The sequence below is a fragment of the Etheostoma cragini genome, chromosome 21, assembly GCF_013103735.1.
Source record: "Etheostoma cragini isolate CJK2018 chromosome 21, CSU_Ecrag_1.0, whole genome shotgun sequence".
In the NCBI taxonomy this organism is placed as follows: Eukaryota; Metazoa; Chordata; class Actinopteri; order Perciformes; family Percidae; genus Etheostoma; species Etheostoma cragini.
Window position 1 is genome coordinate 8750937 of NC_048427.1, and position 18377 is coordinate 8769313.

The 18377-nt window shown below is 40.4% G+C and overlaps 1 protein-coding gene across 1 annotated transcript; it reads right to left on the reverse strand.

Moving 5' to 3' along the window:
- Window positions 1-29: 29 nt before the first annotated feature.
- Window positions 30-16554, reverse strand: LOC117936817 (integrin beta-3-like). Its single transcript, XM_034860217.1, has 15 exons — window positions 16330-16554; window positions 15675-15760; window positions 14717-14921; window positions 14297-14549; window positions 13267-13429; window positions 12896-13057; window positions 12641-12736; window positions 12003-12092; window positions 11257-11391; window positions 9536-9980; window positions 6571-6793; window positions 6381-6481; window positions 5234-5353; window positions 1541-1707; window positions 30-881 (listed from the first exon to the last, which is right to left on the reverse strand). Exons 1-15 carry the CDS (start codon window positions 16502-16504, stop codon window positions 813-815), a joined length of 2490 nt encoding a protein of 829 aa, XP_034716108.1. The 5' UTR covers window positions 16505-16554; the 3' UTR covers window positions 30-812.
- Window positions 16555-18377: the final 1823 nt, after the last annotated feature.

The window sequence follows — 18377 nt, forward strand, 5'->3', positions numbered from 1 at the left end:
AGTCCACACATTAAACTGCACCAGTTTTTAGTAAATTAACAGTTTACTCCAAACCACATCATATCTCCAGCATGGCACTTCACTGAACTAAAGTTTATCTTGCCATAGTTTCACTGAGTACCAAAAACAGGAAATCCCAACATTGTGATCAGGAAATTACGTTTGATTTGCATTATCCGCCCTTTTGTTCTTCCACTGACTTCAATGATTAGTTCACCCACATCCCTTTTTTTAGGAATTTACCCATTTAGCTTCAGTAGTACCCAGTCATGTTGATCATTTTGTTTTTATCACTCCCGGGACCAGATATTCAGAGTGATCTAGAGGTCTTGTTGCCAATGGTTTTCTTCTAATACAATTTTCCAACCGACGTAAACATAATAATGACAACCCTCCACAGCAATGGCTGTGGGTTATCGGCCCAAATATTGGCAACTGAAAAGAGATTTTTTTTAAACTTTCCAGACAACAGAGGCTCTTAGTATATTGGCAAATAAAATAAAAAGCATATCTTGTACATTGCTGGATAATATGGGTAGGGGTAGGTACCTAAATGATTTGGGTGAATAAGCACAACACAAGTTCTTTGTCAACCACAAAAAAACAAGGCAAAATCTAATTTATTAGTGTAGTATAGGTGTTGATGATAACACCCTGATAACATGTGTCCTCAGAATCATTTCTACATATTTACAAACACAAATAATTATTATTTATTGTCTAGTGACAGTAGAGGCCTGCACATGATTTGGTGCCTTCCCAAAAGGACAGTAAACGTCCATCATTCTTCATCCTTGTTCAGTTCAGTAGCATCAGTCTTTTCCTCTGTATGTAATGTTCGTGAAGGTAGATGTGGCTCCTTTGTAGAGAGGATTGTGTCCCTGATAGTCAAATACACATAAAGAGACATATGTTAATGGGAGTTTCACAAACACAAAATAAATTAGAGATGCTTTTCTTCCTGCGGTTCAAGGGCACTGGTAACTACTAGTTAAAATAGCAACTTCATTTCATTACCTTATATATATATATATATATATATATCTACATATAGTATATCTATAGATATATATATTAGACACATAAATTAACTTAAATGTGGGAAATGTGTTCACTCACTGAACATCTTAAAACAACTGTGATTCTTTGCGGTATCAGGGCTACAGCATTAGATTTGGGTGTGTTTTTGAGGCCACAAAGTGGCCTATTACCAGTAAAGCCTAATTAGTGTTAGATAATTTAAACCCAGCCCTTCCGTCGACTGCCTTTTGTTCAGGTGGGAGTAACAGCATGCCACAAAAATAATAATAAAACATCTTCAGAAAACGAGTGCGAGAGACAGCGTGTGTGGCCTTTAGTGTGTGAGTGTGCGAAGGTGCAGGCATGATCGTGTATGTTTGCCATGCCATGTTTTAAAAATGAGACCAAAAAAAGGTGGATTAGTGGCATTTAAATCTGAATGAACATAGACTGTACCTCGTTGAGCAAACAGCTCAACAGAGCATTTACACACAAATGCTGCTTGGCTAAATTCACTGACCGTGTCCCACTTGGCATGAGCGCGTTCTTCCTCAAATTTGGCAAACTCCCGTCTGTCGTGAATAGTGACCAGAAGTTTCCAGATAAGCAAAGCCGCCAAACCGAGGAACAAGATGGCTCCCGCCACCGACAGAAGCACCACTAAAATGTCTGGACCCTTGGGACAGTCTGGGTGGAAAGAGGAAGAGATACAGGTATGAGCAAAGGGGACACACAGAAGACAACAAGCCAGGCCAGGAGAAGTCTGATTCCATAATGTTGCTTCCTCTCTGTCTCCACATGGATTTGATCTAACTGCATCTCACTTCTCTGCTAAATGCTACAACTTTTTATATTCCAAAGTATGCTTATGAATTCCTGGGAATGGTCATATTGACACCTGTCATGCCAGTAGGCATGTGGAACTAACGCCATTGGTGTGTGTTTCTTCTAGCATGAATAAGACGTGCTTTTATAAGGTTATTAGATCTGTGAAGTGATGCAAAAAAACAGGGGCACTATCGCAGTAGTGAGCAGAAGACAATGGGACTTTTAAATACCAAAGAGCAGAGAGGAGGATGGGCTGAAGTGGAAAATAGTAACCTTGCACAGCCAGCCCACAAATCTCCCTCCCCTCATTGTGGTCTGGCAAAACTCAATATGAATTTAATTTGCAGAGTTTCAAGAAGGGTGTACGATAGATGACTGGCAGTACTCACATTAACATGAAGCCTTCCTACACCAGACAGGAACAAGAAATTACTTTAATCATTCTTCATTTTATGTCTACATATAGTTTGAATAGTCATTGGTAATCTCAACACTCTCATTAATTTATTGATTGGTATAAAGCCTAGTTTCCAGGCTTAACTGAATCTCAACCGATGTTTTCTAAACTGAAATATTGTCACAAAAACCTAAACAGGGACATTAAGCTGGCTTGTGAGGCTAGGAGAATAAAGGTCAAGGTTATAATGGTCCTTTAAAGGCCCTGAAAATATATGTTCTCAGTCAGCATGGTACTGTTAGCAATTTGGATAATTTCTTCTGGTTTGAAATGGGCGGGACTCAGTTGTCACACAGAATTTAGCAATACCTGATTCAAAATGTGATATGATGTGAATGCTGAACTACTGTCAATCAGATCTGATTGATCTGACTCACACAGTCCTAAAGAAGTTATTAAATTAACAGAGCATTAGGCTCTTCATAACTAAAACCTCCTGAACTGCAATGACAAGCTGTAAACAGATTACTCACATATAAGTTGATATTGCAAACTTGTTAGCAACAGTTCCCATTTGGCTCCATTTGTAGTTGTCTTTCGTGCCACCTGATGAATGTGAGTCTAATATTTACACTCCCTTTAGCTCTGGTTCTGGAACCCACTTACTCTTTTGGGAAAACTCGGGCTCTTTAGCCGCTGAACTATCTGCTCCAATATGTTCACCAGCTAGTTGCTAACTTTGCCCATCTGCTGTTTGATGCAGGGTGGCCTACAATGGTTTTTTCCCCCACGAAAACACAGCTACCTACAGCGAGAGTTAGCCAAAACAGTTAAGTTGTGGGCTGTAAAACCAAAACAATTAGCTGACGCTTGCTATTAAGCTCTGTAGAGCTGAGACAATGCTGTGTGATAAGGTAATGTACTTTATTGTCACATACACATTGCAAAATTCATTTTCTGCATTTAACTCATCCCTCAAGGGAACAATGGGTAGCCCGGCGCCCAGGGACTAACTCCCGATCTGAGCCAGTGCCTTGATCAAGGAGCACTGACTGGAGAACTTAATACATGTTTTTTGATGGTGGGGGAAACCATAGCACCCAGAGGGGACCCACGCAAACATGGGGAGAACACACAAACTGCACATTGAAAGGCCTGGAACAACCTGGATTCAAACCCAGAACCTTCTTGCTGTGAGGCCACAGGGTTAACCATTGGGCCGCCATGCTGAATAACTCTCTGTGGGTTCGTCACTGCAAGTGACTTCTTTCACATACAAAGTCAAGTACATTAAGTAGTCTTCCGATCCGTTGTTAATTTTAAAAATATTTATCCTAGCATAATTTATATTGTAACACATTTAGTAATGAATATACTTCTTAGAGTTATTTCTTATTTGTAATGTGTGTTAAAGGTCACAGGAAGCATGACCTGAAGTATGGTAACAATTCAGTTTCCTCGTTGTTGGCAAAATGTCTTACCTTAACACTTCTAGCCACCAGTGATAAGAGCCATCTGGTCCATGTGTGAGTGTACTTCTTTTTTACCATGCTGTGTGTCTGTATACCTAACCATTAGTCTGTGTGTGAACCCTATAGCACACATGTATGTGCATAGTAGTGCTGGGTAACGTTGTGGGGCAACCAGGGTGAACTTTTACAGCGGACATCAAAGCTTCACTCCTCTTCCTCTCTCCTCATTGTTAGTTTCCTCTATTTCCTGCTTTCAACTGGCCCTTTTGATCACTGTAGCCGCCTCCATTATGGCCTGTATACAAATCAAGTCAGGATGGTGCTACAAGATCATATCTGTAATTATATCTGTTCTGAACATCTTCTAAATTATGAAAATGCTTAATCAACTTTGAATGGTGTCTGTTTCCCATCTTCCCCTTCTCTCTCCTCCTCCTGTGGAACACAGCTTTATGTTTCCTTTAAAAAAAAGTTTTCTATCCCTTTCTTTTGCTAACTTAGTCCCCTCTCTCTCGCTCTCATGCTTTTCTCTGGAGGATATGTAGCGTCAGCGGGTTCCAATAGGAGCTGGGCGGCTGTTTACGACCCTCTTTGACACAGCGGGGTGCACTGTGTTCAAGGCACATTTTGGTGTACTTCTCTGCTACCCAGTTGTGCCTAAATTAAACACACACATTCATTAAAGGCAGACCCAGGGGCAGACTTTCTCTGTAGGCACTGGTGGTCATTAAAGGCTGTTTTACCTCCCAGCACTCTTTCTCTTTGGCCACTTAACAAGCAGATGAAGGGCATGCAGCAGGGAAGTGACAACTTGTTCTTGGATGAAGAAAAAACCCACTGATTTCCCAAGGCAAGGAAGTTGTGCTTGTTTGGCTGACTGATGATGCATTTGTGTTTGTAAATGTAATCCTTGTTATCTGTTCAGTACTTTAATTCACTGTTCATCTGTCATTGTGGCTTCCCTCATCTCTTTCCACAAACAATCTTAATCATATTTTTACTTTTACTGTCATTTAAGCAGTATTATCTGTTGACAATTTGGGGGGCAGCGAACATCCTGCCACATTGTATTTGTATGAAATTGTTCCAGCTAATGTGTTAGCAAACAATCGCCTGGTTACACATACAGCAGACACAGAGCTGCATTAGCTTTTACTGGAATGTTTCTAATACCAAACAAATGGTCCAATATTTGCTCATTTTACCGTAGCTCTTAGTTTGGCCTTCACCCACTCTTGAGGGCAAATACTATATGACTCTTTGTCTGCTGAATGCTCCACTGTGTTCACCAGCTATTGCTACCTTTGTCTGTTGGCCATTTCGGGTTGTTCAGGTAGTGTACAGTGGGTTGATCAGGCCTTTTTTGGTGCTTATTGTCTTTGGGTTAGTCACAATGAACGACTACTCTGACATTAGAATAAGTTATTTGATTCGTTATCTAAAAAAAAAAACTGATTAGTGCAGCTTTAAACATGTGTGTTAGGTCAGGTATGCATGTAGGATGTTTCTCTCTTACCTGGCTCTTTGACAACAAACAAGATGGACTTTCCACTGGCATCCTCATAGTACTGGAAACGCTCCACACAATCATCTTCATCTTTGTAAGTGCAGTTCACAGCATTTGTGTCATGAAGCACTGCATGAAACATTAAGACAAAATGGTTAATGGTTAATCTGGTTAGTCAAGAGTTTTGTTATTCTATGAAAGCTTGTCTTGAATTCCAGGTGGAACTAAACTTTATAAACACTTTTTTTGGAAATCACACCTTTTTTATTCACATTATTATTTAAGAGGCTGATTTAGGTAATGACCATTCAAATTGGAATAAGGCATCCTATAAAGGGTTTAGAAGTTGTAACAAATAGGTGTATCAATAGTTAATAAATAATTCACTCCATAGATTAGTTAAGAACCCTCTCTGAGTGGTGTTCATCATCCTCCAGCATAATTATGTTTATTTTGACATTTTCGCAACAAGAGACTATGTGATGTCTGTGAAATAATCACACATTTTTCCTCTTACAAACAAAAAGTTATAAGCAATAAAACGCACTGTTACTTAATTCTGTTCACTAAGGGGCTTTGCATCTAAAGTCCTACTTGGTCTGGTATAAACAGTAGCTAATGGTGGCTAAAGTTAGCTGATTAGCAAAGATTAGGTGGATATTGCTACGTAACTGACATTACTGAGTCAGTTCGCTGACTTGACTTGAATTCTCTTCTCGTGCTACTGTTAGGCTATGCATTGACATTAAGCAATATTCCATAATTGACACAGTTGCTGCCGTTCTGCAAAAAGTCACTGAATTCTTTTAAATTCATTAGAAAGGTCCCTTCATTGAATTGTTTTCTTACTTCTAACCTTTTGGCAAAGGTTTTTTAGAGCATCTGGACTTTAAGCCATTTATTATTGACCTACTGTAATAACTTATGTCCCTTATGAAAAATGTAAAAAAAAATTTAATGGCAAACATGATTGCTTATTGCGATGGTTTACCACATTTTACAACCACAAATTTACCTTATTACTATTCAAGAAGAATCAAAGAGCCAAAAGTATTTTTGTTAACCTGGCAACCCAAAACTTGTTCTCATTATTGACTCTTCATGGATCTATAAACCATTAATAACGCAATAAGTATTGGTCAGTTGGGTGTCTTACCTATTTCATCCACAAGAATAATCTCATCCTTGCAGATTCGAGAGCAGGTGTTGTCCTCAAACAGTTTTCCCCTCTTGAAATGCTTACACTCGACACACTCCCTTTTAAAAGAAAAATATACATAAGGCCATCAACTGATTTCCAATAGCTGTCTGGACACCGTATATGACAACTCAGTTTGTGGATTTACTTCTTCATAGTGCAGGCGTCAGGGCAGGTGGGGCACTTGTCACATGTTGCTCCGTAGGCCCCAGGCTGGGTGCACTCACAGGCCCCACACACACATTGGCCCCTCCCGCTGCATAACAAGCCCAGGTTTGACATGCAGGTGTCAGTACGTCTGGAGCAGTTACAGTTCTCACCCTGCCAGTCTGGTGCGCACTGGCAGAAACCACAGTTACAGACGCCGTGGCCTGGAAGGGAAGAAGGGAAAGGACCATAACATTGTTTACTGGTATAACGTCCATTTCAATACACCGAAGAGTGATATATGGAGTAAAATAGCAAATGAGGAAGCGATTGAACAATAAAGGAGAGGAGGACAATGTAACCAAGTAAAATTCTGTGAGAAAACGAGGGTGGGGATGGAGTTATGAAGGAGGAAGGAAAAAGGCAGGAAAAATCAATGCTTGACATGATTGTAATTTCAGTTGAAAACTATTTTGTCATTTGTTTGCCACGCTAATGTGAGCTCCATGTTTTTATGGCTTTGTTATCCCATAAAATGGAAATATTGTGCACCACATTTCATCCAAATTCAGCCATTGGAAATTTCTTTTGGACATTTCGTAGTAAAGACATTTTGTAGGTCTATAAGTCTGGAGCTCTTGAATTTTGATACCAAACACTGGAAGGCAGAAGTTGTAAGTCATATTGTTGCAACTGTTTAAGGCCAAAAACACATTTCATTTTAGCCTGTGGTGTCTGGAAGGCTTTTAATTTTGGCTGCATGATTCAGTGTGTGTGTGTGTGTGTGCTTGTGTGTGTGTGTGTGTGTGTGTGTGTGTGTGTGTGTGCATGCGTGCGTGTGCGCGTGCCGGAGAGAGTCAATTTCTGTGCATTGGTTTGTTGTTTTTCCATGTATCTGTGTGATGTGTGCGTGCAAGAGAGTGACAATGCAGAAACATTGTGGCCATGCAGAAAACATTGTGGCCTATCATTGCAAAACAATCCTCAGATAAACAATGAGACAGGAAGCTGCTTGGAACCGTCTGACTCAATAAAGGATGATCCATAAGTAAACTGCCATTACCACTTGACCACACGACGGCTGGCTTTTAATTAGACCATTCAGTGTGGGGAAGAACAAAGACTATGGTGCTCGTACTGAAAAAGGTATTTCAAGACAACAGCAGACCATGTTGTACACACAGAACATTTCCAGTTCTCTCTGACTTGGCCCTTTTCTGACCAAACATGGGTTTATTTTTAGCCTTATTACACCACACCAGCCAATGAGTAAGCAGAAAGGTATTTTCATGTTAATCTATGGGCTTTTGGGAATACAGCAAAAACATTTATGTCAGAGAGCAGTGTGGGGGGGGGGGGGGCGAGGGAGTGATATATGAGATCTGATGATGTAATGAAGCTTGAGGCAGTCTGTGCCAAAACATATGCAGTTAACAATGCTCAAATAAAATATCCCCTGACCAATCTCATTACCAGTTCATGTGTTTTACCTACTCATGTGTTAAAAATAGTGCTTGAATGGAGAAGAGCAATTGTAAGGGAGGCCTGTAAATTCTGCCCCTGTGATCCCTGTTCTTTTTGCCATTTTAATCCTGCCAACTTTACAATACTATTTAGTTCAACATTTGGGGAAATACACATTTCTATTTTGAAAATAAGATGAGAAGACCAAAACCACAGTCATGGCCGTCCATTTTGTATGGAGCCGAAGTCAAGAGGTGATATTTTAGCTAGCATTAAGAATGTACCTTTATTATTGGTGGAATTATTTGCAATAAACGTATAAGCTCTAAGTATCAGTAATGAAAACAAAGTAACGCCTACTTTGAAAAGTCACTCGTAAGATCTCAATTACAAACATCCTCAGGGTAACATCATGTGTTATGACTTGATAACGTATTGTCTCTTTTAAAAGATGAGGAGAAGGTTCATGAGGCAGTGAGTTAAAGCTCTTAACAATTACCAAACACAAACTCATTCCAACTGTTTAAAAATCTCAACCGCAACAGAAGAAACTTTCAGAAAAGTGAGAGTGCCCTCTGACCGGAGAGAGCCACCGTTATACTTGAAAAAGGTTCCTTTGTGCACGCATCTTGTTGAACTCCGTGATACAAAAGCTTGGCCTGGCTGACGAAAACATACAACCTGAGCTTACACTCACACACGGTGCACACACCACACCTATGTTTGTTGTGAATGGAACCCATGTTCTAGGCAGAAGGGAGAGTTGCTATTGTGTGTAATTCTTCCCAGATGAGGTGCAAGTCATGTGGTAAAGGGGGACTGCCAACCCCGATGGCAACGGGAACACACATTTTCTAAAACTCTACCACAGACACACATGATTTTCAAGACAGTCAGTGGGCAATTTTAGCCTTCTTTGCCTTTCAATTGTCCCTATATGGCATGGCGTGGGTTGTCAAAGGAATAGTTTTTGGGGAAACACGTTTTTGTTCAAAGAGTGAGATGAGAAGATCAATAGCACCCTCCCACGTACGAGTAAAAAAAAAAATGGAAACAGTTTTTGTGTGGAACTACCAAAAAGTCTCTACACCTGGCCAAAACATAGACCGGCACATAAACTCCACCTAAAAAAACATTTGTTGTTTTATGTGGATTAAATATCAATATATGGCATGTTAATTAGTGAGTTTAAGTGGTGTTGATAGGCAGATTTTGTTACCTTTGGATACAACTAGGCTAGCCCTTCAACCCCTTAATGTTAAGCTAAGCTAACTGGCTGAAGGATAGAAAGAAACACATTTCCCAAAGTGTTGCACTATTCCTTTAAAAAGTCAATTTCATCCCGAGTTTTGCATCAAAAAAATTATGAAAAGAATCATTAGTTGCAGCCCTAAAGATGTTGATTAGATTTCTGTCAAATTACTAATTATGTAATAGTTTCAACCCGTTCAGCCCAAGATGCTCAGGTACATGAATTACAAAAGAAGAAGCTCATATCTTACCTGAGCACAGTTCCCCTTTGTAGCGCAGGCAGTTGAAGTCATCACATTCACACAGCTTTCCCCAGACTTTTCCAAAGTCACTGCTGTGGCACACACACTGGCCACACACACAGTCCCCACGGCCGCTGCAGATGGCGGACTGAGGTCCTCCAGAGCCTGCAGGTCCGCTGCAGCGGTCCTGCTCTGTGGGGTTATAGTCTCCCTCTGCACACTCGCAGTGCGGCCCTAAGCGACCCGGATGGCACAGGCAAATGCCACACTCATATGTGCCGTTGCCTTGGTTACATTTGGGGCTATTGGGATGGGCCTTGTTCTGGCACTTGCAGTCACACTCGAAATTGACAGTGATAGAGAGGGAGTCCTTGAAGCCCACAGGCTTAATGATGAAGGTTTTCTTCTTCTGTTTGGGGCAACCTCGAGCTCTGGCCTCTACACTGAAAGAAACCTGGATGAGAAGAGGGAATTGAAATCGTAAAATGTCAATTTTGGGGACAAAAGAAGTATTTGGCTCAAACATGTTTTGAGCCTTGTCTTTTTTAAATGTTTTGTTTTATGGCAAAAAGATTCTGCATCTACACTTTGTGAAACCGATCATGCTGTATCACCCTGGTGTAGATTACATAACATGTAACAACACTTTAATGGTTCAGTTAATGTTTATTTAATAGCCTCACGCTGAAATTGTGAGCATTGTTAGTGGAAACGGCACAAAGACCTGACACAGGGAATGCCTCCATATGTATTCAGTCAAAGTAATTGTTCATTCAGCGCTGCATCCAAATCTGGTAAATGTCCAAAAGTAGGCAGTTACAACATCTGGAGAGACAGCCATATATGGTGAAAACAAGAGGGGTTGAGGCAGAGAGAAAGAAATGTGTGGAGGCCAAAAAATGTCACCTGGAGTGAAGAGAGAACAAGGAAAGAGCCAAAGAAGCTGTGATAAAGAAAAAATGCAACAACAAAAAACGAACCAAGAGAACTGTTTAAGCAGACCGACTTTTAAATGGAGTTGGCAAAAGAAGAACGGAAAGAAAAGAAAACATCAACTAAAAAAGACAAACTCAGAGACAGTGCTGAATGATGCAGTTTTTCATCATCGTCTCTTTGACGCCACGAGGAACTGGGGGAATTCTAACTTTAACGACATAAAGAGAAGAGCCAGAAGGGAAATGGAAAGGGACCAAAAAGAAGGTGGAAATAATATATGGAACTAACTAATTTGTTATATTTCCAACCGGCATGATTATGGCCACTAGTGATAGGACATGTTATCTGGGGTGAAAAGTTGGCACACGCGTCAATAATATAGTTACATACTGTGTAAATGCCCATTTAGCCTATTGCAGCCTTAAAACTATTTTTTTTTTAAACAAGCACTGCATCTGATCAATGGGATGCCAATTTTTGCACCTATTTTCTTATACAAACCATATTTTTTAAATTAGGTTTCTTTCCCCTTGTGCATTAATCTATCATATCCAGTTGCAGAATGTTGACATAATTTATAGAAATATCTTAACAACAGATACAACTGTCTGGTAATAAATATAATAGGAATATAAATGATAATTTCTTCTAATTATTTAATCTAATTAATTCTTTGGTTAAACAGTTTATGACTTATTTCCACAATGATGCCATTACATGTGATGAGGGGTCAGAAGTAGACATTACTTCATTTTAAGGGGTCACCAGACATACAAAAGTGGACATGGACTGACCGTGTCTCCTATCTTGAGCCCAGAGCAGGATTTGAGGCCAGGGATAAGCTCTCCATTCAGACATGTGGCGTTGAAGGACAGAGACAGCTCCTCTGGGACGCCTTGAAGCTCCAGCTCCACCTTGGAACGGATTTTCTGGCAACACGATTGAAAGAAAACAGCAGGAAAACATACACATGAAAGGATGAGTCTATAGACTTGTACCATTAAACAAACTCCATGTTAGTTTTTGAATTAGGTTGTGCCAAGCCAAATCCCATGCTCAGTAAAACCAAATCTCATCTGTTACATTGCTGACTGTTCTGGAAAAGACAGCTTTTTTTTTTTTTTTAATCCAAGAAAAATCATTGCTGTCTTCCAATCTGTGTGAATAACGTATGTTTCTGCTCTAATTAAATCCAAGACTTTACATTAAATTGGATGTACAGTGCACACATTGACACACAAGCTTGTATGTACATCGATAAAAACGTCAAAAGTCCCAGCCAGCTAAAGAAAGCTAAAATTATTTTTCAGCTAATTCACCTCATCTCTGTATAATAAACCAAATAAAACATGAAAAATGAAACGGGGAGTCTCACACATTTGGTCAGCTTCACACATTGGCCACTGTAGAACTTCTAACAACACTTTGGCCTGACCGTGTGAATGACTCAGACACTGTGGGTGTGTGTCAGCAAACACATTATCCTCTGAAACACCGTCTAGTCTAAGGCTGGCGTGTGTGTGTGTCTTACAAGACTTACAGCGTAGGCCTTCAGTATGAGCTGAATAACATTGCCCGAGTCGTTGGACAGCGTTCCTACTGTGGTTCCAGGAATCAGCTCACTGTAGTTCTACAAGACAGAACGACAGAAGGAGTGGAAGAATGTTGTCATCCTACATATAGTCAGGCTAACTAATGACGATAGTTATGAGAGTTGCACCAAACCTGTACTCTCATTTTGCCCACAAACAGTTGTGTGAAAACACCACAAAAAAAGCAGAAGTGTATCACACTCCAACCTCACGCCATCACAGTTCTGTTACATTCTTGACCTTTTTTCCTGTATGAACAATAAGAGTTTCCCTTTAACAGTTCGTTGCAACAGTCTTTCCAGTTCGGGGAAAACTGAGGATGTATCTTGCTGTGTCTGAACAGTGTTTAATAGTGATTCATTTTGAGTTTCCATCCTTCCAACGCAGGATCCAAGAATCTCTGTCTAAAACCAGTGAAGTTTGGCGGACTTCAGCTACAGTGTGTTCAAGATGAGATGATTACCGAGTGGGATTTGTCATCCTCTTAGTTTCGGTTTAAAAAACAATGATTAATTTACGTTTTTGAACAGAACTTGAACAGAGTAAAATTCTGGATGTGCTGAGTGTGAACTGCAGAGCTCCTGACCTGGTACAGAGGAACCACAGGATTGGTGACAGCAAAAATGAGATTAATGTTGTTCTCCGACATCTTCTCTGTGATCAGAGCTAGAGATGGGTAATCCTGTAAGGCCAAACCAGACGGGGTGGTTAGCACATGCAAACATGAACACTGACATGTTTATTTTCATACACTTATTTAAACTAAGTCTTTCAGTTTTTCTTCATCATACTGTTTCTGTTTACAGTCTGCACACCAAATATACACTAAATATACACTAACCATGGTGGTAGACATGCTGTACATTTTGTCAGAGTTGAGGTGGCACTGCCCGTCGTTGGGCTGCACAATTCCAGCCAGACGACCATCAAGAGCCACGTGAGTCTTGGCGTCCGAGGTGAAGATCAGCAGGTGGGATGCACCAGGGCGCCAGCCAATCTGCTCCTAGTTCCCATCAAATCATGTAACAATTCAGCTTTTGAATGAGGGAGTACAGTTTTAGTGGACCCTCTACTAAAGCAGCAATGGTCTTTCTGATTAACTTTTAATTGTATCATCTAATTCTTCTCTTGGAAATCCCGAAAGGTTTGTACAAGTGTGACAAATTAGACAAAGACAGTAAAACAAAGTCATGAGACAGTGAGTGTCTCCACCTTGCACACAGCAGCCTGGATGATGGCATCAAAGCCTCCCTCTGGGGCATCGCGGTTCCTGGACACCATCTGCTTCTTCACTTCCTCTGTGAAGCGGCCCACCTCCTCCGTCAGGGACAGAACGTGTTTGTAGCCAAACTGGGGCAGACAGGTGGTGTTAATGCTGTCAATGAAACAGAGATCAGCTGATCAGGGTTCAGCTTCTTCATTCATCATGGCAATCCATTCAATAGTTGTCTGGACCAAAGGAGTGGATGGACCAGCAGAACAACATCGCCATCCCTAAAGAGTTTAAAGTAATTTCACCTGTTCATCAGTATACTTTTATGTTCAAAACAGCTGTTTGTTTCCTAAAGATTAACATTTGGTTAGAATGGCTCTCCTGCAGTGCCACAGGACCCCTCTTTCTCTCTGTATTGGACACTACTGGACCCTAATTCTCCACTTGTCTTATCTTTTATCCAAACATTCCTGGAGGCTGGAGCTCGGCAGAATGTGTGTATAGCGGGAGAGTAAATGACCCCAAGAGACCTTAAACCACCATATCAACCTCAGAGGAGGCTTTGGGCGGGGTTATGACAGTTTGCATTGTCGGGGAGATTACCTGTGGCTGATTCAGAGCAGCTGACCAAGCAACTGTAAGCCTTTAACAAGTGCTGTGACTCTGAGCCTGATATATTTTTGCTGTGCAACGGTGTGTTTAAAGGTGTCCTCACAAAATGACATCATCTGCATAATGAAGCTACTTTCCACATGCAGACATAAACAACCACTGAAATCAAGACCAGTGGCTACTTATTAGGAATGTAAAACATTGCTTGAATGCAGCTACAAAAATAAACTTTCCATTACATAGAGATCTGGATTCAGTTTAGGTACTTTTGTACAGACAAGGACACTTAAGGTGGACCACTGTGTCCAAGATGGTTGACTAATACAGTGTTGATGAAATTACTGAAAAAGGACAGCATAACATCAATCCACAAGGGTGCAAATACTCTAAGAAGTACTTTTTAAACTTGTATGTTACCTATAGCAGGGGTTTTTAACAGCTTCTTTGGGGGAGATGTACATGTAGGGCGAGAGCGGTTTGTCCACAAAAGCCCCGAAGCCCATACGGAGGTTGCTGGTGGTGCGGTTCATGGCCTCGGCCAGGCCCTTGCCCAGCGTCCTCAGGCGAAAGAGGTCATCGTTCATGGAGTAGGAGAGATCCATGAGGTAGTAGAGATCCACAGGGTAGTCCTCTACCTGACGCACTTTCACTGTGAAACGCTTAGCATCATCTGGTAAGTGTGATACAGAAAACCAATTTTTAAAATATATTTGCAAGATGTTATTGATAACTTCTGCGGTACTGGCTGTGTGTAACTCCCCTCTAAATCAAAGCAAAATCTCTCTCCTTCTCTTCTTTAGTATATTAGACACTGCATTGCTGTTGCAAAAACCCTACCTGGCCTCAGGGTGATGTGTAGTTTCTGGGGATTTATCTGGGTGACGTCTTGCGTGGCCCCCGCAGCCTTGTTGCTGAGGGGCCGGTCCTCGATCACTTGCAGTTTGCTGGTTGGAAACTCCAGAGCTGATAGAGCACAACCTGCTGCCATCAGATTACTCTTCAAATCACAGCGAGAAGAACTGGCAACCCCCTGGCCAAAGTCCTGGCAGAAGTGGCATTTTTTATATTGTAAACAGAAAAGCAGTTTCCAGCAACCTCCTTACTGGTTTGGAAGTAAATTAATGTGTAAAAAATATAATGAAATATTTATTTACTCAAAGAATCCCCATCTGTATTAAAGTTGTGTTCAGAGAGAAGGGCATAATGGATTCATATGAAGGCTGAACTTCAAATGGTCCAACATTATGTTTCTAATAAAAACTCCTGTGTGAATCCATATTTAGTGAGTAAATAAGCACTCCAACATCTCTCCACCAAACTCTGGACTTAAAGGCAAATTTCACCTTTAATTAAAATATCCATCCCAGCTGAGCACCATCTGATACTTCAACCAGTGGTTCTGAACATGAAGAAGTCTCAGCAATAAACCAGAGTATTCAAGTTGAAGTTGAGTAGGTTGAGTAAGTTGACCCCAAGTTTTACAGTATTAAATCATTTTGCTCATTAGTTTGAACCAGAAAATATGACTACATCCGCATGGAGTCACACAAGTTTAGTCACTGTGTCAAGTTCCAAGAATCTTATAAGAAAAAAGAAAAAAACAGAGTTCAGATAGATGATTTGACTTCAAAAAGGAATTATTTCATCTGAACCTTTTTGATGTTGTCAGTATAAAAAAGAAATCTTGTCAACCAGATTAAATGACTGATGAGGAGATCTGACTGTACCACCCTGCGCCAGCCCGGCTGGAAGAAAGCCTGTTGCCTGAATGAAGTTAAGTGAAAAAGGAACCCACCTCCTGGAAGCACCATGCACAGCTGGGGTGCACAGCCAGACATTGCTTGCATGTACTGGCCCCTCTGGAGGTGCAGACGTTTGAACCTGTAACCAAAAGCTACGTTATTTTTTCCCCAAATGTACAACAATCATTTGATTATGATGTAATCTTTATATGGGGGTTATTATCTGCTGCACCTATAGTATTGCACCACGTATTACCATGCCAAATAATTAACCAATAATAATTATAGGTAACTTGACTTTTGGATGTGGCATCAGAGTTTTGGTATATTTCCCAGTGAAAAGATTGGGAGCAGAGAGAACAAGTTAAACATACAGAGTTTGTTTGATGAAATTAGATCATGAAACATCTGATAATATTTTGGCCCAATGAAACCTATTAGAGACGTTTGCAGATGTTGGATATGTGACTAAAACTTCTTATTCTACACACATGATGCATCCTGTTGCCTGTTGTTATAACTTTATACATTATTCATTAAATAGAGTAAAAACAAAACAACAAAAAACAGCACTGACACCTTAAAGTGGACATGTGACCAGGGCAGGCATATTTTTCTTAGTAGAGTTGAAAACATGTCTCGTGTTTTCTTGGCTTAACGGGCAAAACCGCGAAAACGACAGCAGCAGAGAAGAAAATGAGAACTTACCGTAAACGGCTGTAATTCCAGTGAAAATGAAAACACACATCCATAATAGCCTTTGCGCCGGGAGAGCACCCATCCTGGTGCGGGCTCTCTGTGAGGACGGAGCCTGCCAACGAGCTCTGCTGGAAGTGCAAGCAGAGAAGAACGAGAAAAAACTTTTTACATCAACAAGCGACATAAATCCAAATGGAGTCAAATGTGGTCACGCCACCCCCTCCCTTACTCCCGCATCCATAGCTCTCATTATCATACAATTAAACTTAGTGGGCGGGAATAGCGCAGCATCCAAAAGCTGTGAGATAGAGGAGCTTTTATTTTGGTAGAGGGCAGGTCTGCAGCATCAAACATGCGACATATTATACCAGCTGGAATGTGGTTCTTCACTCAAGTATCTGTTTAAAAAGCTTACTTTGCTCAATGTAGCATAGGCTATAGGCGAGTGTAATATTCTAATATCATGAAAGTGTGAACAGTCATTTTGGAGTTTGGAAAAACTGAATGTAAGTGTTATTTCTCAGTGTAATTGTTTTTTTGTTTTTATTGGCTGAACAGCTGCATTAAGATGTGTTATTGTGCTATGCAAATAAGACATAAGCTTAATATAAAGTAAGCTGTAATGAAGTCTTAATGAGCTTTGCATTAGTATAGCCTACACTGCCCACTAGTGGACATAAGCTGTAAGGACGAGTGTCACCCCTTGGAAGTCAGTCTATCTATGGTCAGCAGGATTTACTAGAAAAAAAAACTCTTTTCTTTTTGATAATTTTACAACAAATGACCAAATAATGACTCAAAAATGTGCCTAATAATAGCCTCATATTTAAATATTTTGTATAAACATATAAGGGGTTTCTCATTAAACATACATCCTCTCTGTTGGCCAAATCCTGACAGAATTTCTCTTAGTCCACAGGCTGGAAATGGCTCTGGAGTCACACTGACTTAAATAAAGATTGTTTATATTGCCTCAAGCCAATGTATCGGAGTAGCCAATGCTAATTTTGCTATTGGCTATTTTTACATTCACAATTTAATGATTACAGATGCTCATAACAAAGGGTCACCTCTTTACTCTACTACAGAGGAAAGCCACATCTGATTTAGGCACACAATTCTGGTGACATGCTGAGCCCTTCAACTAAGGTAAAAAGTTGTGTCTATTTTCATTCTTAGGTCATTTTTCCTTAAAATAAATTAGTCAAATTCACAATGGCTGGACAATCTTAATTGATGGAATAATGGCTAAATAAGTAAATTACTGTCAATGCCTGTAGTACCATTTACATCCACCAGATGTCATTTTCTTACAACATGTGTCTTACAGCCGTTAAAAGCATGTGAAAGATGCTGGTTGTGGGTGGTTCACAAAAAGTTTTTAAATTGACTCATAGTTTTATTTCCCCCTTGCACATCTTTTAATCTTTCAGACATGTAAAAGGGATTGTCATCAAGTAGTGAGGAAACACTTTTTTATTGATTTTAACAATTCAGGGTTGGGATTGTTTCAATGAACTAAACGTTGTTGGCATGGCAGTGAGATGTGAACTGGACTGGTGAGCGGAGTGGGGTGGAGCCTTGAGGCGTAACAGATGTAAACAATGAAGCAGGAGAAACACTATCACCAGGAGGTACAATGAGGCATTTGGTCCAAAGCAGCCCCAATTACTTCAGCTTGTCAGTTAAACAGGGAATTGACGGGAATATGAAGAGTAAATGTGAAAAGCACAGTTTAAGCTTCACATTTTGAAGAAAACCAATAACAGAAAAACACCTCTCTGTACCTCCCTTTCTTCTCCCTCTGCTTCTTCATCCTTGTCAGTTCTTCTCTGTCTTTGTACCTATTTGGACATTTGTCCTTCCTTTTGAACCTTCGGTTGCTCAAATTTGCATCTGTAACTCTTTCTTTTGCTCCACATTTGCCTTTCGTTGTTTTTTTTTAAATTCTTCCCAAGCAGTTGCAGAACATTCTGAGAGGAAAAAGCCCCTCTTTTCTCCAACAGGTTTGATTGACAGCACCCCTTGCACACTCTGCAGTTTGTGTGTGTGTGTGT